Source organism: Aptenodytes patagonicus, chromosome 14 (genome assembly GCF_965638725.1).
Source record: "Aptenodytes patagonicus chromosome 14, bAptPat1.pri.cur, whole genome shotgun sequence".
In the NCBI taxonomy this organism is placed as follows: Eukaryota; Metazoa; Chordata; class Aves; order Sphenisciformes; family Spheniscidae; genus Aptenodytes; species Aptenodytes patagonicus.
The window spans coordinates 3,358,778-3,382,979 of NC_134962.1; the positions used below are offsets into that span (position 1 = coordinate 3,358,778).

A 24,202-nucleotide genomic window follows, 5' to 3' on the forward strand; every position below is an offset into this window, starting at 1 on the left:
CCCTTCATCCAGTTGTAGGCTTTCCTTCTGTTATTTGGACAGGAAACTGGAAACTATAAAGAATTTTTATTCACTCTGCTACTGTGCCCGTTTCCAGAAGAGGGACCATTGTTCAATATGGTTTTTTTTTTTAAATAGCGTATATGTTTGGAGTTAAGTTAATTCGAGGCAGGAGGGGAGATGAGTGCTGATGTAACTAAAGAAGTGAAACGCACGTAACAAGCTCAGAAAAGAACTGAAGAGGTCTTGGGCATGCTACAGTAATCACAGATACAGAACACTTACTAACTCGTACCCGTGTGTGAGTTAATGCAAGTCTCACTGCTGTGGGATGCAAGCACCTCCGAGACAGACACTGCAACATTGGCTACTAACCTACTAAAATTATGATTCAATTTGGAAATTAAGCACGTCGCACAAAGTTTTCTTTATTTGTTGTCCTCTCCTTGTACTGCTCAGCATCACCTCTTCAACGAATAGCTTGACTAATTTGCTTCTCACGTAAGCAGCTAGTTTCACTGTCAGACATAGCTGCAGTTAAAAAAAGTGAGTGTAACATCCATCACATGCACATAGTTTAAAAAGTAAAAACACAGGCATCGTTCCTCCTACTGCTGCATAATTTTCTAGAAACAAACCTCCCACCAAGCTGATTAAATGGCAAATGGAATCAGTTCAGAAGACAGGTGCTGACTAAAGAAAATCATCTTATGCAAGAACACAATCTCCTCTCGTTTTTCCTGTGTTCAGCTTAATCTGTCAAGATTAAACCAAACAAAAGATTATTGGGTTAATATTTGAGCTGACATTTACTATCGCTGAAGTTTATCCAGACAATGGTTGTATTATTTGAAGATTTTGTGAAGTTAAGCACAGATCAAGACCAAATCCTGAAGGGGTGTGAAAGGAGTTGTTGTCTTCCGAAAGGACAGTCCAACTGTAGCTTGAAAGCTCCCTGCCGACCAAGAGCAGTTTCAACAGTCTGAAGAAAATGCACGTGGTTTCTAGTGCTAAATAATGCAACTTTGCAAAACTGCTGCAGACAGCAATACGCTGAAAAATAAGCAAATGATCAGAGAAGTTGCAAGTTGAGACTGCTTTTAAGTGAACGGCAACTCCCGCACAGAAATTGATCCAGGTGGGAATAAGGTAGCAGCATATTGTCGGAATCCCCATTTAACATGAGGAGCATGACAGAGAACGCACAGCGCTTTCTGGTTCTGAGGTACCCGATCGTATCAACGCGCAGCCCCCCGGTACTTTGGCCAAACTTGTCCTTAATGTAATTACATGAAGGCAGGAGGGAAGAGGACAAGAATAAAAATAGTTGAGAAATACAAATCCTTTTGAGGGTGCTATTCGTAAGCTTTGTGTTTTGTCTCTGCACAGCTGAGCACGTAAAGAGAACTAGCTGACGAGCAGGGCTGGGGACACCGTTGCTCATGCAACGGTTATAAACCCTACTCGTCCCTTTTCGTTAAGAACGTTATAGCAGAAACAAATACTGACTGGTGACGTCGATTCTGGATGGAAGAGGTCAGAACCCGCCTCAACTTGCTGTAGCCTAAAGGCAGATTTAGGGCAAAATATGACTCCATATCCTTTTATGTTCTTTGAGGTAAGTATCTCAAGGATGCTTTCAGCTGCTGTTGACAGCAGGAGGCCCCGTTACCCGTGAAGATAAGACACAGGGATCACGCTCCAACTCAATTTAATAAGCTTCGTAACGAACTTGGACAGAAAGTGGTTTGAAATAAGTCGAGCAACACTCATCTACTAGTCAAGGATTTTTTTAAGTAATGCTTTTAAGCTTATACTCGAGCATACAAAGCATAAAAATTACAAATTAAAAACAATAAAATCATCTTAGAATAATGTAACGGCTTCCCCTGTATGTACAAGGAGTGGAAAGGAGACAGAATTCTTTCCAGGTAATTTCACACATCTTAAATGCTACATAAGTGCTCTCCACATTCATTTCAATTTTTCTTTTAATGTGGGTGGAAGGAGCTGAAAGTGTTTCAATGAAATAATCTTAAAGAGAGAGCGGTACTTCACCTGGTTTCAAGCGGTATATGTTTGCCTCTTCAAAAGTCTTGAGAGGAAATGCTTTACTTAAAATTCTGCTGTTAGTTTCTGTGCAGCGGCCTCTGTTTTTCCAGCTATATAAAATTAAACAGTTCAGTCAGTATTTCTCAGAAAGTACCACCACTACTTCATCTTCACGGCAACCCGTCACCCCCCACCCTTCACAAATGACTCCGTCGTACAACAGAAGCAACCACAGTTTAGCTTAGATTTGACAGGCAGAAAAGACGAGAGTTATTAGTAGGAAGGTGACAGGTTTTGGGAAAGGAGAGAGATTTGTAGCCTCATCAAAACACACTTGATACACAGCCGTTCTGCAGAGGCATATAAGACAGGGTATTTTACAACCCAACTTCTTCATGTCCGTAGCATTAATGAAAAAAAATCTTATTTGCTTCCAAGAAAGGAAAGGCTGGGGGAGGAATGAGTGTAGTGTACCATGTTTAATTACCAGATTTGTTTGCCACCGTCGAGTTTGGAACAAATCTTCTTACAAAAGTTATTTTCATGTTGTTCTAAATTAAGTGGAACAAAATACGTATTTTTACACTAAAGCAAACTGATCAAAGTGGCATTTAATAATATGTTAAAGTGGTTATCTAACAAAAATGGGTTAACAAAATCCCATTCATTAGTAGTCACCAAAGAAGACATTTCTCATGCATATGACAAAAGTTCATTCGTGTACTGAGAGGTCTGTTTACTGTGTACAATATTTCCATAAATTATAGTATGTTTCACAGCCCCTACCATTCAAGAATATTTCAAACAGATTATATATTATATTTGTATATGCAAACTATTTTATATACACTAATATAAAGATCCTTAGAAGTACCATTATCACTACCTTTATGCTTTCTCTAAAATGCATAGCTTTCGAATATTTTCTTGCAGTTACCAAAAACTTTACAGATTAAAGCTGCTTATCAATGTGGCATGTTCATAAAAACAAAGTGAAATAGTCCTATACTAATTTTATATTAAACCCCTTAAAAAACATGTTTATTTTTTAATGGAAAAAAAAACAAGCTAGTGAAAATTCAAGTAGTCTATGCTCAATCTTTGCGCAAATACTATATGAAATTAACGTAGCGTTCTAGAAGTACAGTGAACTTCTCAACCAGGACTGTAATGCTGCATTTCTCATGGAGAAAAATGCTAGTCATGCCACAAAAACGCACCACTTTCCATTTCATCCGGGAGAAGCTTTAGATGAGATTTAACAACACGAGTGTCAGAACAGAGGAAAAGCTGATCAGTTATATAGGAAGAAATTAGAGCTATTCCAGTTTTGTTTCTGCAGTTTGTTATTAAACAAAGTTACATTAACCATACAGTTTCTCACAAACTAAAAGTTATACATGGTTTTCAGACATCAACCGACTGGAAAAGGCAAAAAAAAAAAAAAATTAAAGAAAAAACACCAAACAAAAAAACCCAACAACCCACAACTGTTAAAAGTTTGGTATTAGAATAACCAGCCTGGGTGAAGGAAAGCCAGACCGCTGTTGTAGTTGGGGGGCTACCGATAGCTTGTTTGTTACGTATAAATTTTAAGACCTCCATACCACGAACGCCTCAAAGTGGAGAACAGAATGATCAGTAATAAATGGGAACAAATCATTTTGTTACATCCGTCATCTAGCTTAACCTTGGCGCTCCGCATCTCGTAGCTGCTTAACAAACAATGGTTTCCCCCCACAAAAAATAGCTACACAAGTAAACAGTGTTCACAGTAATGCAATCAGTAACAGGTTTTGTTAGTTTCCATAGGTCAGGTGTATCTGCAAAGCTTTATACAGTTTAATGCGTAAGTATTCCAGTAAAATTAAGTGAAAACTAAGTTTTGTTCTACAGGGTAATATCTACCATACAAGACTAGATTATGTACAGTATGGGACTGGTGTGACGACTGCCAGTGTCTCATGATGTTAAGCTATTTCACCCATCGGCTCGGTCTTTGTTCAGCAGATCTGTAATAACTTGATATATGGACCTAAAAATCTAGAGATCGATTTGGCAATATTAGTGCTTACTACCACTGGATATATACCAGTGTTCAGTGCTGCCAAATTGAGTCGACCAGAACATCCCATACCCAGAAGATTACAATTTGTTGACTTGAAAGTCTGGACTTCACATGTAAAACGTTAAAACTATAATCCTAACTGGAGTGAGGACAGCCAGTAAACAAATACAGGTGAAGATGAACTGCATCTCTTCAGAAAGGTATGGAAGAATTGAGAAAATGGGAATTTCTGGTTTTAGACAGCCCTGCTCTGCTCAGCTGAAGGCAGTAAAACAGCCCAAGTAGCCCTAAAACTACGATTCTTATTCCGCAAGCATAAAGGCAGATCCTGCACAAGATGATGCATCAGAGGCTTCAACGACCATCTCTCCCCCCCACTTAATTTCCTAACACAAGCATGTCTTTCAGCTTACAAACATCCAGTGGCCTACAAAGCTTTAGTAGAATCACTGCAGTGTCTACAGCTGCAAATTTAATATAGGGGGGAAAGGCCCCTGTTAACAAAAACCCTCAAATGCCTCTGGGGGCCATTTTGGTCATTCGTGAAAATTAAGAAAAAAACCAAAAAACTTATTTCCAACAATACTCCTCCTGAAAAGATGGGTCACTGATCCATTATGAACATAGCTCTCACCATATAAAGCACCAAAAAGTCAGAAACAAGGAAAAAAAAAAAAAAAAGTCCTTAAATTATGATTTACAAGTTTGTACACTATTTCCTAAGCAAAAGGTTGACCTTACTGCAAAGTTTATAGATGAAAACTTGACCAGTTACTTTTAAGGGGAATGTATATCTGGCTATAACTTAAAGGTAGAAAATATTCACTGTTCTATATACACCTTTCAAACAGGAGACAGTTAAACTTAACTGAATAGTTGCCAATATAACTCCGTATTAACTGACTGGCCACTAAACTAGGCATCAGTAGCCAATTAGAAAGCTTGAGTTCTGTACTTTTAAAAATGCTATTTTTCCTGTCCTGTTTAATTGTTTTTTAAAAATGTATTATAGTGCATAGCCTAAGTCAGACTTTCAAAGAGATACAGCGCCTTTCAATGCAGTTTTTGCAGCATTTAAAAGGGACTTTTCTCCCTTCAAATTAGATGTTCATTGAAAAATCTGAATTGAGTGCTGTACTGTAGTAAAAATATTTCAGTCACAGACTGATATAAATGTATACTGTGCAGTACTAAGATTGTTTGATGTCCATCTGCACACATTTTACTTGGGTTCTTCAATCGTCCCCTTGCTGAGGTCTGTCATTTTGGGATATTTCACTTTCTTCTGGTCCAGCTCATTCTGAGCCCACAGTAGTAGTTTCAGTAATTTTGCCAACTTGGGTGTTGATTCACGATTTTCATAGTCTAGAACAGCTTGATTCACCTCACTCCATACCTGGAAAAGAAATACTGGAGTTCAGTAATAGTTTTCCTATGATTAACACTGCTAATGTCACACAGACATTGAAAAGAGCACACCTAGTGCGCTAATTCCTCAGAACACGGTCAGGACAAAGCCCCGTAGACTACGAGCCTGGAGAAAACAAGGAAGAGAGCCAAGTAGTTGAATGCATTAACACCATTTTTTTTTTTAAATCTTGCTTGAGAAATACTTCTGTTCTTTTGCATACCACTATATACATTTTTTCTAACCAATTCAAAAATATTTGGACATCATTTTCACCACATACGAATAAAAGACATCAACTTCCTTTTGAGAAAGGACTACCTTCTGTCGCTGCATCATGTTAAGCAAGTCTCCAAATGGTGATTCTTCGGGATTATCAAAGGCAAGCAAAGCCAGCGTGCGCTCCATTTCTGTCAGGCATTCCCTGCTCTCCTCGCCTTGTTCTGCTAATTGGGTCTGAGCAAATTCCAGAGCTGCTTCCGTCTCACGCTGCCGAATCAGTTCAATCAAATGCTGCTGCTACATGCAAAAGACAGAGCAATATTAGCTGAACACGTTAACAAATCTTCAGTATTTCAAGACTGTAATCTTCAGACGTTCGTGTGTAATTTGAGACAAACACTAATCCATAATTTGACAGTTTGAGGTCGATTCTTCTCAATGTGTGAGACAAGGAGCACCAGACTTGTCTCCAAAGCTACTGAAAAAGGTAACCTGACGCTTTGAGTTACAGGTTTTGCAAAGATGTGTTACCAAAGGAACTACTAGAAATTCAGACTAACAGCAATTGGAAGTTGGTAAGTCACAGGCCACTGCTGCTGTTTTAAGTTTTCACGTTACTGATTGTCTATGATGGTTCCTGCACCATGCCACAAAGTTTCCGGTTGCTACGAAATGATGCCAAGAACAAACACCTGAAATTGCATCCACGTTCAGTCACAAACCTCCCAACATACTCGTAAAATCTGCACTACTTTTCCCACTCTCTCAGCAACCTCTGAAACAAAGATAAAGTTTGCCACCTGTCCTTACCTGCAAATGAAAGTAAAGGTATCTGTTTGTATCTAACAATTCTGGATGGAGGCTGTTTATTAACGCAATGGCTTCTTGAATCTGTCCTTTCAATATCATTTCTCGAATTTTTATTCTTTCATCGAGAGTCTCTAAATCAACACTGGGTTCAATTCCAGACTCCATTCGAAATTTCTCTGCTGCTTCTTTAAAGCCCTCTGAAATAGAAACATTTTACCTATAAGATTTATTTTATGAAACACTTTAAAAAAAAAAATCAGCTTAAATGAAAAGATTTGAGTACTGCTTGTGCATTTTGGGGGTTTAAAGATTACGTCTGAACTTCTGAAAAATTCTTATCTATTTAAATAGGCTTTTATCCAACGGGCATCTAACAGTACATGCTTAATTCATTCTTGACTCAAGTGCCTTCATTCTCTAAGGATGCATGCAACGTGTAGTCCGATAACTCTTAACTTGAAAGCTTGTTTTATACTTAAATAGAGCAGTATACTTATTCCAAAATGGGATTTTCAAAATCACATTTTCAAAATTTGGGTGGTTTTGCTTCTCCTTCCAGCCCCCAAATCTGTTTACACAGACCTAGCAGTTTTACTGAGAAGAAACAGAAAATTAATTTTGCTTTTTCGTACTAACACTACATTTTTTTTAAGTTGTAACATTTTAAATCCTAAGTCATGCTTTCATACACACAGAAATGATTTACGCCACTAAGATGCTCTTCCTTCATCCCAGAGGCTTCACCTACACACCAGTGTAAACAGGGGTGTAGATCGGATGCAAATACCTCCGCCCTAGTATAGCTTACCGTGATGGTATGCATCATAATTGCTAGGGACAATTTCCGAGGGTTTTTGATTGTTCCAAGTATAAAGTTAGGCTATATGCTGAAGGGGTTAATATTTTTGGTCTCAAACTATTTCGACAACAGTGCCCTTTTAGAGTTTATCTTTCTAGCCAGTTTAAACTCGCTTCTGATAGTTGTTCTGTGCAGCTTTCAGAGTGCTATTTAACAACTGCAACATATCTTGAACTGTTTTAATGGCACAAAAAAGGACACCATACGGAAGTGGGTCATGTTTGTTAACAGCATTCCAGAAAATACTTTCTTTTCTGTATCTTTTAGCAGAAGAGTTAAGGTTAATAAACATCACTTCAATTGCATGATAACTGCTCGGTCTCTGAATCTTAGACAGTTTCCACTTAAGAGAACACAAGAGTTGTTGTACGTTCCTAAGAGAACCCAACAGCAATCACCAAATCCTTAAAGCCCTTGATTTCACTCCATCTAGTAGCATATTCTAGCCAAAACTGTCTGTCTTGATAAAATAAGCGACACGCATTCAAGAGCCTGCTAGCATTACTACTCATTTTTACCTGTAACAAGGTAGTTCATGATAAGGCGGTTCATGTCTGCTCTCTGGATATGCAAGTTATTAAGTTTTTCCATCCATTCATCTTTCGTGATTTCATCAGGTTTTTCTGCATAACTCATCCTGGACTCTTACTACAAGAAAAAAAGAAAAGAAAAGCATCTCATTTAACACGATCCAAGAAGAAGTAAGTTTAATGTGTGCAAGCACTGTGTTACTACCATCTTTACCTCTTTTTTATGAGATCTTTTAAATTAATAGTCCAAAATAGACCCTTTTACCTCAAACCACAATTTTACATTTTTCTCCTCCTCGTTCCTGTGCTCCTTCACATCCACTAGCCAGTCTCTAAAGCTGCTTTCATCAAACGTCAGAATAAAAAATTCAAATACCATCTTCTTGTACTTACTTTTAAATCCACTCCAAATAAATCTTGTTCACATGTTATACGGGACACACAGCATCACAGTGTGAAACAAGCGAATCAGACTTTGACAGCTAGCCAGAAAAATTGTAACAAGCCTTTAAAGCAAAGCCTACGTAAACAATATTTGCTTTAAAGCTTTCACCAAAACTTAAGACAGGAGAGCTACATATATTGTATAGCTACAAAACTGTACATGATATGTTATCCAATGTACAACTAAAAGGCTTACACCGGCTTAGCTTCTTTTGTCCCCAAAAGTACTCCTGTCAACACTACTAAAACGTTATCTCCCAGTATTTTTCTCGACTATATTTTTTTCAGATTTGGAAGCAAAGCGCTTTTCTAAAATTTAGGCCGGCATTTAATCATTTCTACCTTCAAGTCACGGTCACAGGGACAGCGAAAGGGGGAGGAGAGGCGGCAACAACAACAGCAACAGGCACCGCCGCCCCTCTCGGACAAACACGAGCGGCATCGCGCCTTCTCATCACCGGCCCATTTCCAACAGGTTTTTCTTCCTCTAAACTATCGCCAAAGCCACACCGACCCCAGGAAAGTTGGACAGCGGGAAGCAGGATCGGCCCGGGGCCGGCTGAGGGGCCGATCGGTCCCCGGCCCCGCACTCACGCCGCTCCCAAACACGCGGCGGGGGAACGGGGCTCCCGCCGCAACGGGCTGCGGCGGCCCGAGCCCCGCGCGGCCCCCGCCCGCCGGGGCACACCGACCTTCCCCCGCCGCCCCGCAGGGCAGCGCCGCGGCCCCCGCCCGCCACCGGCCCGCCGAGGCGCTGCCCCGACCTGGCCCTCCCTGGGGCCCGGGCCACCGAGGCGTTCGGCCCCGCTCGCCACAGGCCCAGCGCCTCCCCACCGCCCGCAGCGGTCGACAGCAGGCCGACCCGCCGGGCCACGGGAAGGGCCCCGCCAGCCCCCGTCCCCCGAGGGAAGGAGCGGGTCCGCCGGCGCCATCTTACCGAGCGCGCCGCGGTGCCGGCTCCGACGCAGGAACGCGGGCCCCTCCGCCGCCTCCGCCAGGCCGCTGGCGCGCGGATCTCGCGAGAACCGTCCTCTCGGCCAATCAGCGCCCGCAGAGGGGCGAGAAAATGCAACCATAGAGTCGTCCCTCGGGACAGAGCGTACGTCTGCCCGTGTAGGTACACCCATCCGGTGGGGAGCTGGTACCATAGAGACGGCCCGGTGTGGCGGCGCCTCAGTACCATAGAGACTGGGCCCGATCCCGCGGGGGCGGCGGCGGTGCGGGGCGAGGCGGGCTGCAAGATGGCCGCTCTGCCGCCTCAGGCAGCCGCGGCGCCAGTGCCAGCCCGTGGGGCTGGGGGGCACTGGAGTCAGCGGGGCCGCTGCGCCGAGCAGGGTTGAGGGCCAGGTCTCGCCCCTTCCCTGCCTCCCCTCAGCCCCCCTTTGGCTCACGGCCGTAAGGCAGGCGTCGGGGCAGGGCCTGCGCTGGCTCCGCCATGCTGCCGCCCCCGGCGGTCGGGGCCGCCTCTGCCGGGAGCTACCGCAGCCGTTCTGGGGCTCGTATCCCTCCCAAACGCTTTAATAACGCCTGAGGTGGCAGCGTGGGCCTCCTCGGGAGAGGGACACCGGCCCTGGCAGTCACGACCGAAGCAGAAATTGACTGATCGGCTGGTCGGGTCCCTGCCCCGCCGGGGTGTGGGCAGTCACAGCCGTGTGAGGGTGTAACTGCTCCTGCACGGGCACAGCGGGGTCCACGGTCGCAGCATTGTTGTAGAGCTGTGCTTGGCAAGGGTTGGCCGCTCGAGCTCGGGCTGCTGCCCGCAGAGTTGGCCCTGCCAATCTGCCAGGAAAACGGAAAGGGAGGAGGGTCTGCTGTAGGTGACAGCCTGGCGTATTAGCGCACAGATCCACCAATTTCCCCTTCTGTTGGTACGCTGGACTCTGAACGGCCGTGGCTGAGGGCTCCGATTTATGATCTCTGTCGAAATTTGCACTGGCCGCTGAGGAGCGTTAATAAACTCGCTGCGGCTAGATCCGGTGGGGTTTGTGAGTCAGAGCGCTCCGCAGAACAGCCAAGAAAACACCTCGATTTGTATATTTAAATGGAGAGCAGCTTAAGAGGTGCAACTTCCATGTGTGAAATGCTGCAAATGATACTCCTCAGAAAAAACGTAATTTCACGTACACAGACTGGGAATACGGATCCAATTACTAATTTTTCACTCTTGTTTTTGTAACTGTGCAAAAAGCGCAGCCTCCAAAACTCACTTCCGTTACGATTGTCTCTACATCGAAACTGAGAAAACCTACGATGTAATCAATAATTTATTCCTTTAACTTACTTCCCCAAACCAACCTCCACGTTTATAAACAGTGCAGAGTTCTGGAGAAAGAACTTCCAATGTTTGGCAGCACCTGCCATTAGCGGTTAGCCGTACGCAGAGAGCTGCAGCGCGGCGGGTGTTCCTATCGGTTGGAGAGGGCTCTTCCTCAGGCGCTAATCGAAACACTAATCTCCATGAATTTGGCTCATTGGGAAACAACAACGTTCAGGCGCTATTTTTGAACCGGTAGGCTTGTAAATCTCTCTTGGGCTGAGCTGTCCCGGCCGGTTCTTGTCAGCTCCTCCCTAAAAGGTGGAGTTTCTCAGGAGACTTCCATAAAGAGGGAGAGAGGAGGAGGAAGACGCCCCTCTCCAGGAGGGTTTCCCGACTTTTCTGTAGAGGGAAATACACCCCAAGCAGAGAGGAGGCAACCGAGTGTAATTCGTACCACAATTGCTGTTTACAGGTAAAGAATAGGTGTAATTGCTTTCTAATAAGTACAGTAACATATTGAATAAGTAAGCTAAAAACGCCTGAGCTGCTGTTCGGCAGCGTACTGATTGTGTGGTGCTGACACCTGTTTTTTCACGACTTGGGATGTTCAACCACCTGCAACGGAAATTTCCCTTTACCCCTTTACTGTCCCTCAGCTAAAGAAAAGTAAAAATGGGCTAAAAGCAGCTCCTGAGCTGTGGTTTTGCTTGTCATGAAAAATAGTTTGGGTTGTTTGTTTGTTTTTAAATATTTTCAGGAGTTGACATTTTTTCTAACCATAATGTTAACAAAAAAGCTTGTACTCCTGTGCAGAACATCACGGCCGGCTGCATTCTCCTCTCTTTTTCCTTTCGTATGCTTTCTCTAGCTTTTTGATGTTTCTGGTAAGGTCAAATCTTCTTTGAAACTGAGCTTTCGTTTGAGAGAGGAGGTTTTATATCCACTTTAGTTGCAACAAACACACTTCGAATGTTACTATTGAAGCATTTTCTTGCTGAGTCTGAAAACAAAGTGACTTTCTAATGTGTTAATTGTTCTTACTTGGTTAAAGAATACTAAATAGTACTACTTGCAGTAGTGACACATTTTTTGATGGCAGCATTAGCCCAATGTGATAAAATCCTAAGTATATAAAAAACTTTAAAACTATTATTGCTTTATCTTGATACAGGCCTTTTTTTCCCCTACTAATGTTCTGGGTGCAATGAAAACTCTGCATGTTTGGGGGATTGAGCAATATCTTGAGTAATAAATGACACGTATTTTATAGTAACTCTTTCCTGACAGAAAGCTGCCTAGTCACCTTCCGTATTCCCCTCTTTTTAACTTGTATCTCACTGAATAAATGTTTAACCGTCCCACGTATAATACCTGCTGCTGTCTTGTTTGAAGAGGAACACTTATGTTCCCTGTGCTTTGGAGCCTGGAATACTCAAGGATTTGGAAATAGCAAACTTGCACGGCTTTTCTTTGTTAAACCTCACAAAATTAAGAAGGGAGTAGGAAGGTACAAAGCTGTGCAGCAAATTGGGGCAAAAGCTCCCTACATCACTCCCTCTTTTCCTAGCACTAAAGCCCAGCTTTTGTTAAAAACTCTCATATTCTCCCCAAAGTTGGAACCAAACCTTTCTTTTATTACTCAGGGAAAACCTTGCAGGATACTTCTGTGACTCCAAAGTTGGATTAAAATGCATGGACACAAACTACTTTCCTCTCGGGAAACTATCCCGTGGCTTCAATATGCCACAGTCCTACCAGAATCTTACAGCAATGGGGGCAGCAATAACATGGAAAGTTGGATTTTTGGGCAAGACTACAAAACTGAGACGAAAAGAAACATATAATAACTGTAATTCATTGCAGTTTATAGAATTTTTATATGAATTAGCATTTGCTAAATCCTAATCTCAAAGAGGTATTTTGATGACTGATACGTGGAGTTGAGTGGAGTGAATCCCAAACCAAAATCACTAATTCCTGGAGAAGTCACAAAAATCCCTGCAAAAAAGGTATATATTGGGGAGGGGTGTGTGTGGGGGTGTTACCTAGAATTGGAGGGGAAAAAAAAAAAATCCCTAAGTTTCTGTCAGCTGGTAGGGAAGGGGATTGCTTTATTTATGTGAATATGATTAGCCCTCAGTAAAGTATTTCTCTGTGTTCATCTAGTCTTTATGAAAAATGAAGTATCAGGAGCCTTGGAGAATCAAGGACCCAGAAGATACGCTATCTTGATACCTGGCTTATCTATTTTGAGTGATGTGCTGAACTCAGGACAGAGGCCTTTTTCCACAAAAACAAAAAGGTAAAGCTGGAGCACAGCCAACAGAAATTAGTCTCTTCTGACTTAACATGATTAATTATCTGTTAAAAAAACCCAAAAAAACCAAAAACATGGTACAGATGGAGAAGGGAAGAGAACTCGTCCCTACTCTTTTCATGGGCTAACTCTGTCCCTAGTTTTTACCTGGCTGCTGAAATTGGCTCACCAAAACATTCAGTGAGGAAGAACTGAGAGAAGGGGTGAGCACAAAGTAAGTATGTTTACGGGCTTTGCATCTTCAAACACTAGAAAAGGTTGCTATCTTGGTGCGGGGAAAGGTGGGTGAGAGCAGAAGTGACACCCCAGATCTGGGGAGACCATCTGTGTGCAATGCGAAGATGATGCCCTAGTGCCTATCACAAATAGTAGTTTTATGGGTCGCGCCTAAAGACCCTTGTGTGAGACACTACAAATGTAAGTAAGGCCAATTTGTAGACACCCAAAGTTTGAAAAAGAATAACTAGGGAAACCCAAGGGATAAACAAGTAAAGATGTATCGGCTGCAGAGGAAAGTCTCAGTCTACTGACTGCCTAATAGCGGGAAAGGTTTTAGAAAGTAGTGGAAAAAAGTTTTAAGGAGAGTAGTGCTGAGGGATTTGTAGATATCTCAGCATAAGCTTCTGCAGTGTTTAAGAAGGAGAGATAGATAAGGTGCTTATTAGACTGTTTTAGAAGCTGATTCATAGTTATTAATCTCTGCTAGGATTTCCCAGCAGGGTTTTCGGTTCAAACCAGTTAGAAACTATCACCATGTTATATGAGAGGAGGCCTAAACCGAAACAAAACTCGCATGATATAGATCACCAAAAAAGCTCCTTCTGCTTGATGCCAGGACGATGCAGATTCAGACCAGTAACCCAGGAGTAAATTTCCCAAATTAAGGGAAATTAGGCTCTAACAGGAAAAGAATTAGGAAGGAAAGGGAACGAGGCAGGGAAAGAACTGAGGTGCTGATGGTACCATTTAAGTGAAGGTGACACAGGTGTTCAGTCAGCAAAGGTAGATACTCTGACTTGGGCTTTAACACAAAGATGTAGGGTTTTTTTTGTGGGTCGAAAGTGTAATGTGCTTTAGATGGTATTCACTGGGTGTGCAAAGTGAATCACTATTACGTTAAGATGGTGTAAGCCTCTTACCAAATGCGTGTAAGAGGAATTTAATACCTGTTTCACTGCTGGATCCCCTATTGCAGGCATCCCCCGTTCACTCTTGGTGTGCAATTCCTTGTTTTGCATGTTCCCTTTCCCTTGGTGTGTAATTCCTGGGCTTGAGCACTCCCTAGATGCTATATTTGTCCGTTAACAACGTTATTAGCTTTTCCCAGGGCATAAATCGCAGTGCAGCTTGGTCTACCAAATCATAAGGTATTTCCCCTCCATGTGCTTTTCATTTATTGTAGCTGCAGAACAAAAATTAAACTGCTGCTTGCCTTTAATCATGGTGTCTTGTACTTTTGCACAGGAATCTGTTGGGGTTTTTTTTACCTCTTGGTGTTCCTGTGTGAAGTAAGTATTAATACTGCCCAGTTCTACAGGTGGAGAAAGAGGCTGACTATGCTATCGGGCAAAAAGCTAATAGTAGCTTTTCCAACATTATCCTGAGCTTTTACCACCAGAAGTCTTGTATATAGAATGTAGACTTCTAAAAGACGTAATCAAGTTACTCAATAGAATCCTGTAATTCTGTAGAATTAATGCTAAGTATGTTTTTGTTTCCTCATGTTTTTATTCCTTAATCCATCTTAGTAAACACTGCACCTGTCTGGAATCCAACTGAAATCAATGTTATCAACCCATGAGGAAAAATGTGCAGGATCAGGGTCTAATATCATAAATGCTGACAGTAGGAACAAAACATCTAAATGGGAGTTAACTCTCTGTAACTATTTATAGCAGCTCAGATCCTGGGGAGTTCTCTGAGTTAGCCTAACCATTTTTTAAAGGGTGTTTACTGGGAAGCCTCCATGCAGTGGATAAGCACTTCCACAGCATTCCGTAACCTGGACCCAGAGGAAAGCATTACTGCAGCAATTGCTATTTGATTTTTCTAGAACAGATGGAGTAGAATAGGAAAAAACAAAACCAAACCCTAATGGGATAAGCACAGGTGAGCAGTTGGGTCTGCAAGCAGCAGACAGGCTCCTCCGCCACGTTAATCCTGTGGCAAAGCTGTACTTGCCCTGTGAGAGAATTCAGCGTAAGCAAAACAGTATTTAGCACTGTTACTGTGTAGTTGTGCTTTGGCACTTGCAACCTCATGAATAACGAATAAAACTGCAGTTCCTGTGAGGTAAGATCACCCCGTATTTTTGATAAGAAAACTGGGAGCAGGTGGTGTTGATCCCACAGGACTCATCTGCAGAGGAGGCCCTGAGGTGACCGGGGCGGCCTGCCTCCCGTTCTCCTCAGTGGCCGCAGGACGGCAGCGTGCGGCGGCCTAGAGCCCACGGGACGGGGACTCCGCGGGCAGCGGCGCCGCGACGGCTGCGTGGGGAACGGCTCAGCCTCCCCTCGAGGTGGAGGGAGACGGGGAGGAGCGGCCCCGGCTGCTGCAGAGGTGACAGGCCGGCGCCGCGGTTTCCCGCCCAGCGGCCCTGCCGTGAGGGAGCGCGCGCCGCCTGCCCGGGAGGCGGAGCCAACGCAAACCGAAGTCCTCCGGGAGCCGTGCGCAAAGCGGAGCGCTCTGGGCTGCCGTTGGCCGCCATGTCGGTCTCTATGGTAGCGGGGGAGGAGCGCCCCCGCCCAGCGCTCTGGAGCGGTTGCGAGGAGGAAATGGCGGCGCGGCTGGGCTGAGACCCGCGGCGGCGGCGGCGAGATCCCCCCACCCCCTCCCCGCGGTGAGTGAGGGAGGCAGCCGGAGAAGCACCGGGACGGGGGGAGAAAGGGAGCGGGGCCGCCGCTGCGGCAGAGGGGTCGCGGAAAAGGGGCGGCCGCCGCCTCCGGCCTGGACGCCTTTGGGCTCGACTAGAAAATGGAGGCGGGCGGGTGGTGCGGGTCAGGGCGGCCGGAGGGACCCCGGCGCGGGGGGGGGGGGGGGGCGGCGCGGCCTGTTTTCAGGGGACCGTCGGTGCGGCTGCAGGGCGCGGGCACGCCGGAGGCCTGGCCCGGTTCCAGAGGAGGTCGGCGACTCGATGCGGGGGCCCCGGAGGAAGCTAAAAGCCGCCGCCCCATAAGCCCATAACGTGGTTGGGCCGGAGCGGAGAGGACGCCCTCCCCGGGCGGAGCGGGCTAGAAGGCGGGCTTCTCCATGTTGGGGGGAAAGGAGAGGACGGTTGTGCTCTGAGGCGATCGACGTCATAATCAAGCTGACGCCGGCAAGCTTCTCCGTGACGTCACGACCGACTTTAACCGCCTTTCTCGTTCAGTTTCACCGTTGCCCTAGTACTGGACGAGGGGTTCTCCGCCGCGGCCCTGATGGGTGGCTGGGTGCGGGGGTAGCGCCCTTCGTCGGGGCGGTGCTCTTCGCCGCTGGGGACTCCAGAAACCCAACCGAAAACTCATTCCGGGGCTGGGGGGGTCTTCGGAGGGTGGGACTAAAACTTACCTGCCTTGAGGTGACGTTTGTTTTCTCTGGGCGATGGAGGTGATCTCCTTATTGGTGAGTTAAACAAGAAAAGTTGAACTTTACCATGTTCTGGTGACTTTCTTGCAGGGGTAAAGAGGAGGGGTTGAATTTTTAGGCAGTAGTAATTGTTGGCTGGCTTTAAATATTCAGTAAATTCCCTGTCAATAACTATTCCCCATCCCTTGCACTAATGTACTTAAATACTGTCTCTTGGAGGTGATGGTAGTTTGGAGCTGCTTATTTGGCTTGTAAAAGCCATTCTTTGATGGTGACCAAATTTTGTTTCATACAGTTAAGTAGTTTTCAGTTTATACCTCCAAGTGATAGCTGTATTTTAGTAGTGGGTTAAAAAAATCTTACCGTTTTAGCTTGTCATTTTTAACTTGGAAAGAACGTTACAATCTTTTTAACGTGTTACAAAATGTATGTGTGTTACACTCTCCCTGCTGTTTGTATGTTCAGTAATTCAAAACAGTGTAACATGCTTTTTTCTTGCATGGGCTTTCATGTTTTCCTTCTAGGAACTTCAGGGAGACAAAAAAAATGCTGATTCCTTTTATTTAACTCAAAAGGATGTATATAGCATTCCTAGTTTCCCTGGTTAATTCCCCCCCCCCCCCCCCCCCCCGATAATCTATTTGAGATTTTTTGCAGAAAGCTCTTTTGAATACTTAATCATCACAGCCTTGTTCAAGTAAATTTTTTGGCAGCTGATATCCAACTATATTTTGCTTTATTTTATGAGAACTTTTTCACTGTTTGCTTTTTTTATCTTTCTGTTTTACACAGTTTTCTTGTAAGTGGTAATTTGAATTGGTTTAGCTTCAACTGTCTTGTTGCTACTTCTACAAACAAAATTTACTAGCTGTTTAAGCAATTTAATTGCTGGTTAATGAAAAATGATAATGTGTAGTTACTGTACAAGTGTAGCATATACTGTGTTAATTGTAATAGATATTTGGGTTCTGCTCCACTTTTATGTATGCCAGCTGCTTGTTATCGTTCTTTGACATTTGGAACTTTCTATAGGAATAAATATAGAAGTATGCTCAAAATAGCTGTTCAGTTAGGCCTTAAATTTTTTTCCCTTGATGGTTCCAGAGACATATTGCACATAAAGGTTTTTTTAATGCACTTTGGTGGAAGAATAAAGGCTCACATTAGCCTTCAGCCTACTTTGAGACCGCATGATTCCAGTGATTTGCAAATCAAATAATTGTTGACTTCAAGACTAGCATTGAAATAATGTTTTTTTTACAGAGTTTGTGTTATTTATTTTTTTAAGGGATATTTTAGTTGATTTCTGTTGGTATGCAAATGAAGTTTTTGCTCTGCTGCAAATGTATGTACACCACGAAATATAGATTTTAAAACAGTTCAAATATAAAATAATACATATAATTCACACAGTGCTTCAGAAGGTGCTTTTCACATAACCAAGAGATGTCTTTTGAGTTTAAAAAAAAAAACCACACAAAAGCCTGAATCTCCCAAAAGCAATGCTAATAGAATTGTATGACTCCAGAATAGTAAATAAAATGGAATAAATATTTTTCAGTGTCTAGTGGACTCATCAAAAGGCAGTGTTTGTTCTACCTAATCCTGCTTCACTACTAAGATTTTCTGGCAGTAGATTATGTTATTTCTTTCCAGTTTAAGATAATAATTGTCTTTCTAGTTGTAATTTACAACTGTGGGATTTTAATTCTATACAGCCTGAAACTTCAGCTAGAAATATTAAGTGGGGAGAGGAAGGGCAAGGATTATAGGGGTTAGGCTGAGAGTTTATAAAATTTAACTGATAAAAATGGAAGAAGGGACTGTACTCGGCAAGAGTAAGAGTAGATGGGTTTTAGTTGACAGAATTGGTAGTGTCTATCTGCACTAGTTTTATTCTCTGGTGCAGTTTTTCTGCCTAGTGTCTCTTGTAGTGCTATGAATAGTAGGACAGTGGCAGGAGATTTAGGGAGAGGATTTTAATATAAGATTTATCTAGTTTACGCAAGAACTGGTAGCTTTTTTGTGTACTGTCAAGCCTCCTCACTAGGAGAATCTTCAGTCAACTGTCAGTTAATGCTTTGAGGGTTGTACTACTGTTCAGTTTTTATCTAATACAGCTTCTGAAATAAGTGAATACTTCACAGTTATTAATAGTGGTAGTCTCAAGAGCATTGATAGACTTTGAGGTTAATAAAAATCTTAAATTTCCAGTTAGGGAGCTAAGACACAAAGATTAAATGTACATTATGTGTGTTCTCACAGTAAACCCTAATCAAAATTGGGAACTGAACTGTGTTTACTGCATTTTTAATAACATAATCAGTATGCTGTAATTACTGTTTCACTAAATTCTGAAGGAGAAATTAATTTCTGTTTTACTTCATTTAATGAAGTCTTTTTGATGCAATAAGAGTGAAAATGATAGCTGGTTTCAGATGTTATATTTTAGCTCACTCTTTACAAATGAAATAAGGGAAAAAAGTGTAAAAACACAGGGTTTCTTTTTTTTTTTCTTCAACAGCTGTGCTGATAGAGTCAGAAATTGTAATCCTGCAGTTGTTTTGAGTCCATTTCTGTATGCATGGTTCGACTGACAACAATAACTGGGCATGCCAGAGGATACAGATAGTTTAATTATAATGTAAACCTAACATTTTTTACATACAATAGTTTAGGATATGTAACTAGTTTATGTAGTGTTATAATGCCAATTTGACAAAAAGCCCGTACAGCTTTACTAGTTTGTGTAAAACTGTTTGAGAAGAGGGATTTTTAAGTACAGTGTAAGTATTCAAGCTGAAGTTTGTCAGTTGTAGAATTGTAATCTTGAATGTTTAAAAATAAACAGGCTGTAGGATATTGAAGAGTTAAACTGTAAGGTTCTCAGACTTAGCCCGAATAACTGTTGCTGTTTAGTTAACAGCCGAATAACTGTTGCTGTTTAGTTAACAGCCGAATAACTGTTGCTGTTCAGTTAACAGCTGAGTGTTCCTAACAGCCATGATAAAGAACTAATTTCTTTGATACTTAAGCAGAGGAATGCCAAATTGCATGAATCACTTTTCCAAAGTGCGTTGTTTCCTGTGCAGTTGCTGAAAATGTATTTTCAGTGCTGCTGAAGAGGTCAAGTTCCGTAGCAGAAACTGAACATTAGGCAAATAAGTAGTATGTATTTGTAAAAATATTTCATTCAAGGTGATGGAAAAGGAATGGTAAAGAGATTGTATATTGAGAAATACCCAATAACAATCAAAGTTTGTAACTATATTTCTGTTGCCTAAACTTAGGACCGTTGCTTGTAAAATTGGCTTGTACTGGAGCCTTTAGAAGGTTTCTTGTACAGAGATGGTTATGTTTATTTTTTTAATCTAAGCTTTTGACCACAGAAAGCTGCCTTTTTTTTTTCTTAATCTGTGTAAAAGGGGGGGAGGGGGGAAAGGCAGAGCTATCTACACTGCTTGTGATTCTGCTCACAACTTTTTTTAATGAGCAAAATCTATTCGCTATCTCATTTTTGCTCATACTGTTCAGACCCTGAGAGCAGAAGTAATCCTGACCAAAAAATTCAATTTTATTTTGTTGTCTTTGTGTAAATTTTCATTGTTAGGGCAGATATGGGAGTAGCTTACTCAGAAAAATGTGAATAAAGGCTTCAGAAGGTGGTATAGGAGTAGTAAAAAAGCCAAATGTCAGTCTGTTAGTAAGCCAGTAGAGTGTATCTGCCTAGTCTTTTAAGCACCCATGAAGCTCTGGACTAGAAAATACCAGTGGCATGTGTATAATACTTTTCTTTCCTCTTAAAATTAGTTAATGTTTTCTCAAGTGCAGAAAACACTAAACTGAATATGAAGTTTGTTTATCACACACAGTTATGGGCCTACGGGTTGGAGGATGTGCATAGTGTAAGTGCCTTATGTTAAGGTGTGACCTTTATTAAAGTTCTGTCAGTACAGTTGTCAGTTACAGTGCCTTCCCCAGCTACTAACAGACAGAGCGGTGCTGGCAGAAGCTCTAATGTGTACACAAATATCTTAGAATCTGTTTGCTAACGTAACATTTTTCATTCAAGGAATTTGAGTGAACTTTCAAAGTCTTGCTTCCTCCTGAGATAAACTGCTTCCTTACTTGGAAGGGCCTGTACTAGTGTGTTGATAGAGCTTCCTTATTATGTATGCAGCCACACTGATAAAACTGCTGCACCAGGATGGTGCACACCTGCTACCCCACCCTGCGAACAGAACGACTCATTCAGGTAAAAGTACGGTTTTGCAGGTGTAATTACACCAATATGAGGTGCTTATGCCAGCAGGGCTCTGTTGGTTAGGGATTGTACCCCTTAACTTTCCTGACTTGTGCAGTTGTGACAGTGAACATCCATAGTGTAGATACGATCATAGTCTTGTCTGTTATTAAATAAAATTTTCATGTTTGCCAGATTTGTGGTGGGCCTGCTGCTAAAGTGCCTTGAATGTTTCTATGAGAAATTGCTATTTAGCTAAATTTAGCTGTGGGAACTTCGCTCTGGTTCAAAGAAGCACTTTTTGCTACTTATCCAGAATAAAATATGCTTGTAATACCTGGTGCTGTTCTCATTCTGCTGCGCTACCTACTGAGTGGTCCATCCCTTCTTTCCTTTATTTTTTTCTGACTGTTCTGATCCTGTATGATGCAATCTGAAATAAGAATTTTTTTAAAAATGTTTTGCTTGGGGAGATGATTTTCTAGTCTGAAAGACATCAAAATAAACTTCAGTGTGTGTATTTTGTTTTGCATAAACCAGGGAGCTACTTTATGCGTTTTTGCTTGGAGTAGTTATGTTGTACTATGGAGTCACTCAGTGTCTTTTCTGTCTAACTGCTGCTGTGCACTAGAGTCTGCTGTGTGTGCATGGTAATGTGATTCTGTGCATACACATTAAATTCAACACTTCCAGGAGGTCCCACATTCACTGCAAATGTGCAGGATTGCTGTCCTATGTGTGCGCGGTTACCCGTCATGTGAGGCAGTGGCCTTCTTATGAGGCTTACGTAAGGTAAGTGAGTAGCTTGAAAGAAGTCATGGAAAGGATGATGGTGTATATATTAGTTTCAGACATGCAGTAGAGAGGGTTTATAATAATGGGTGACTAATGACATTGTAATTTGGAAAGGTTCATTTCTTTATTATTGCAAGCACGGAGACCAAGTGAATGTATTTGTTTTGAAGGGAAGCTCTTTCTTTTACTTCTTGACATGAATACATTTGCTTAATTATTTTAAAAAGTAAGCTGTCAAGTTGGCTTGCTCTAAAGTTTATTGTTAATTTAGAATATTTCTTAAATACCTTTTTCAAGTGGAAAAAAATGATCCTGTGAAATTTCTAAATGTATTGAGTCTCATTTTTCATGAGAGAAAAATCTGGAAGAAAATTGAACACTTGTTTCTGCATCTTTGGAAATATAAAAAAAACGTAGTTAATGTTTACATTTTAAATCTCATTAGGTGATTGGCATCAGCACTGCATATTGGCAGTACTTGGTATCATGTAAATGTGCATTTAATGGGCTCTCCTGTACCAAGACAAGTGTTTTGCACCATACCCTGGATGTTTAAAATAATTTTTCAACGCCAAACAAAAAAAAGCTGCATTCAAAGTCAGAAAGTCTGCAAACTGCAAAACTTCATTGAAATGTTTTTTTCTGGTTTTCCAGGCGTGTCTGATGGTAGAAATGTGGTAGTGACGGACACTACTGAATTATTCGTGATACTGCATCATGACACCACAAGGTCTTACAGTACCTTCAAAGATTCTGTGATAAAATGTCAGCAAGATTGAGGAAGGGGGGTTCAACAGAGATGCAGAAGCCTCTGAATTAATCCCCCCCCCCCGCCCCTGCTGGGAGATCTGATCACATTGGTGTGCTAAGGTGTCCCTGGGGAGCTTTTCCCTCACATTGGAGACCACTGTGTGTGGGTACCATCACACACTTTCTTTCCACCATCTTCAAAGGGTGCAGATTCTCTATCCTCCGGTGCAACCATTTCTATCCTGGGGCAGCCTGATCTTCCATGCTAGTCCAGTCAGTTCTTTTCCATTACTTTTGGTAGGAACTTAGATGGGGTACTACCCAACACTGAAAACTGAGGCTTTACAAGTATTAGAACCTGTCTTTGTAAAGGGAGATGGGGAGGTGAGGGAAGCAGCAGCAGGTCTGAGTGGAACGGTGTGATGTGAGACTGTATTGTAGATGTCAGTGGTGCCATCCCTGATAAATTAATAACGTGTTATGTGCATCTGGGGTTGAAATACTGTCATGATACTAAAAGCTACGTTAAAACTAGATCTTGGTGATACTTTGTCCTAATTTGGCTATATAGTACTGCTTATATTTGCCTATAATTATTACTGCCTCATGCAGTATTTAAGAAGAGTACACATTTCTTAAATTAAGATGAGGTATTTCTGAGGAATGTGGCTGTATTAATGAATTACGTATTACTGAATCTACACTGCAAATTTCAAAGCTTGTTAATGTGTTAATTTTTTAAATGGGAATAATGTATTGACTCTAGAATAGGAAGGACTTAACTGCCACTTTTAAGTTGTTAGTATTGTGGGTGTATGAGGTGGTAGGTTTGTTTATAATCTTGGAACTAATTAGTGTGTTTATAGCCAGCAAAGCATTTACAGATGAGTGTTACATTTTTTTGTAGCATTATTTTGTTTGTTTTTATTCTTCTGGGTCTAACTATAAGCAGTGAAATACTTGGATTTTATGCAAGTTTTATTTTAACATGATCTTTCAAATGTAAACTTCTTCGTGGCATAAAATCTTAGTATTTACCGGGGATGTCTGGACTTTTGACCTTGAACTGCAGCTTGTCTGTAGCAGTCAAGTAGTGAGATAGTAAATTATTTGGGGGACGGGGGAGGGAGTTCAGGATCGCATCAGTTTTCTTATGTCTCCCCGTATCCAGACTTGAGCCTTACGACTGCTGCCTCTCTCACTCTTCAACTCTCATTACTTCTCTCTTGTCACAACGTTCCCATTTCACAACTTTTTGAAAGGTGTTTTCCTTCTTTCAGAAGGAAGATACTTAAATCAGTAAGTGTGGATACATTTTATATGAAAATAAAAGACTATATACTAGTTGTGGGGCAAAATTGGTGCACTGTACTATCAGAGCATTTTTAGCACAGATGTGAGTATTCTGTCAGGTCTGTGCATGCTGATGTGCACCTACAAATGTCAGGGATTCTCTGTGCCAGCCTTAAGATAGGCTTGGACCAAGTGGGTTCTCCTCAGAGGAGCGGTGGAACATTTAAGTTTCATCGTCTGATTTTCTGTTGCTTCTCATGTAAGTAGTCTGCTCTTGCAACTTTCGTGGACGAGCAGATGGAGGGAACTGCACTGCAGCCCTGTGTGTACGTGGCTTTTTCTAGTGCTAGTACAGAACCTGTTTCCTGCTGTTCTTAGGGGTCAATGGATTGTACCTTTTGTCCATGGTCTGAATGGAACTGCTCATTTTTGTACAAAGTGGGTTTTGCCCTACTGACTTCCTTTGGGCTGCTTCTGTAATGCTTGTTGATGCAAGGGATTCATTTTGCTGCTGCTTAGTAGAAAGAGCGCAGGTTTCCCAGATGTCATCTTTGACAAATAGGGATGCAAAGTAATTTTCAATGGGATCA

At 42.2% G+C, this 24,202-nt stretch overlaps 2 protein-coding genes across 5 annotated transcripts in view; one reads left to right on the plus strand and one right to left on the minus strand.

Annotated features, from left to right (window-relative positions):
* Positions 1 to 1,694: 1,694 nt before the first annotated feature.
* On the minus strand, positions 1,695 to 9,399 carry GID8 (GID complex subunit 8 homolog). Of its 4 annotated transcripts, none has more exons than XM_076351634.1 (6): positions 9,331 to 9,399; positions 7,938 to 8,067; positions 6,561 to 6,757; positions 5,850 to 6,047; positions 5,347 to 5,516; positions 1,695 to 2,162 (listed from the first exon to the last, which is right to left on the minus strand). In XM_076351634.1, the coding sequence occupies exons 2-6, from the start codon at positions 8,053 to 8,055 to the stop codon at positions 2,036 to 2,038; spliced, it is 810 nt and encodes a 269-aa protein (XP_076207749.1). In that variant the 5' UTR covers positions 8,056 to 8,067; positions 9,331 to 9,399; the 3' UTR covers positions 1,695 to 2,035. The 4 variants fall into 4 exon arrangements, with proteins under 4 accessions (XP_076207749.1, XP_076207752.1, XP_076207751.1 ...); XM_076351637.1 differs by having other exon boundaries at positions 5,340 to 5,516; XM_076351636.1 differs by having other exon boundaries at positions 1,695 to 2,603; positions 5,340 to 5,516.
* A 6,327-nt stretch (positions 9,400 to 15,726) lies between these two features.
* The window catches only part of DIDO1 (death inducer-obliterator 1), a 58,071-nt gene continuing 49,595 nt past the window's right edge, over positions 15,727 to 24,202 (plus strand). Inside the window, exon 1 of the mRNA XM_076351813.1 lies at positions 15,727 to 15,806. The gene's annotated coding sequence lies outside the window, so the exon portion shown is untranslated. The remainder of the gene's footprint in view (positions 15,807 to 24,202) is intronic.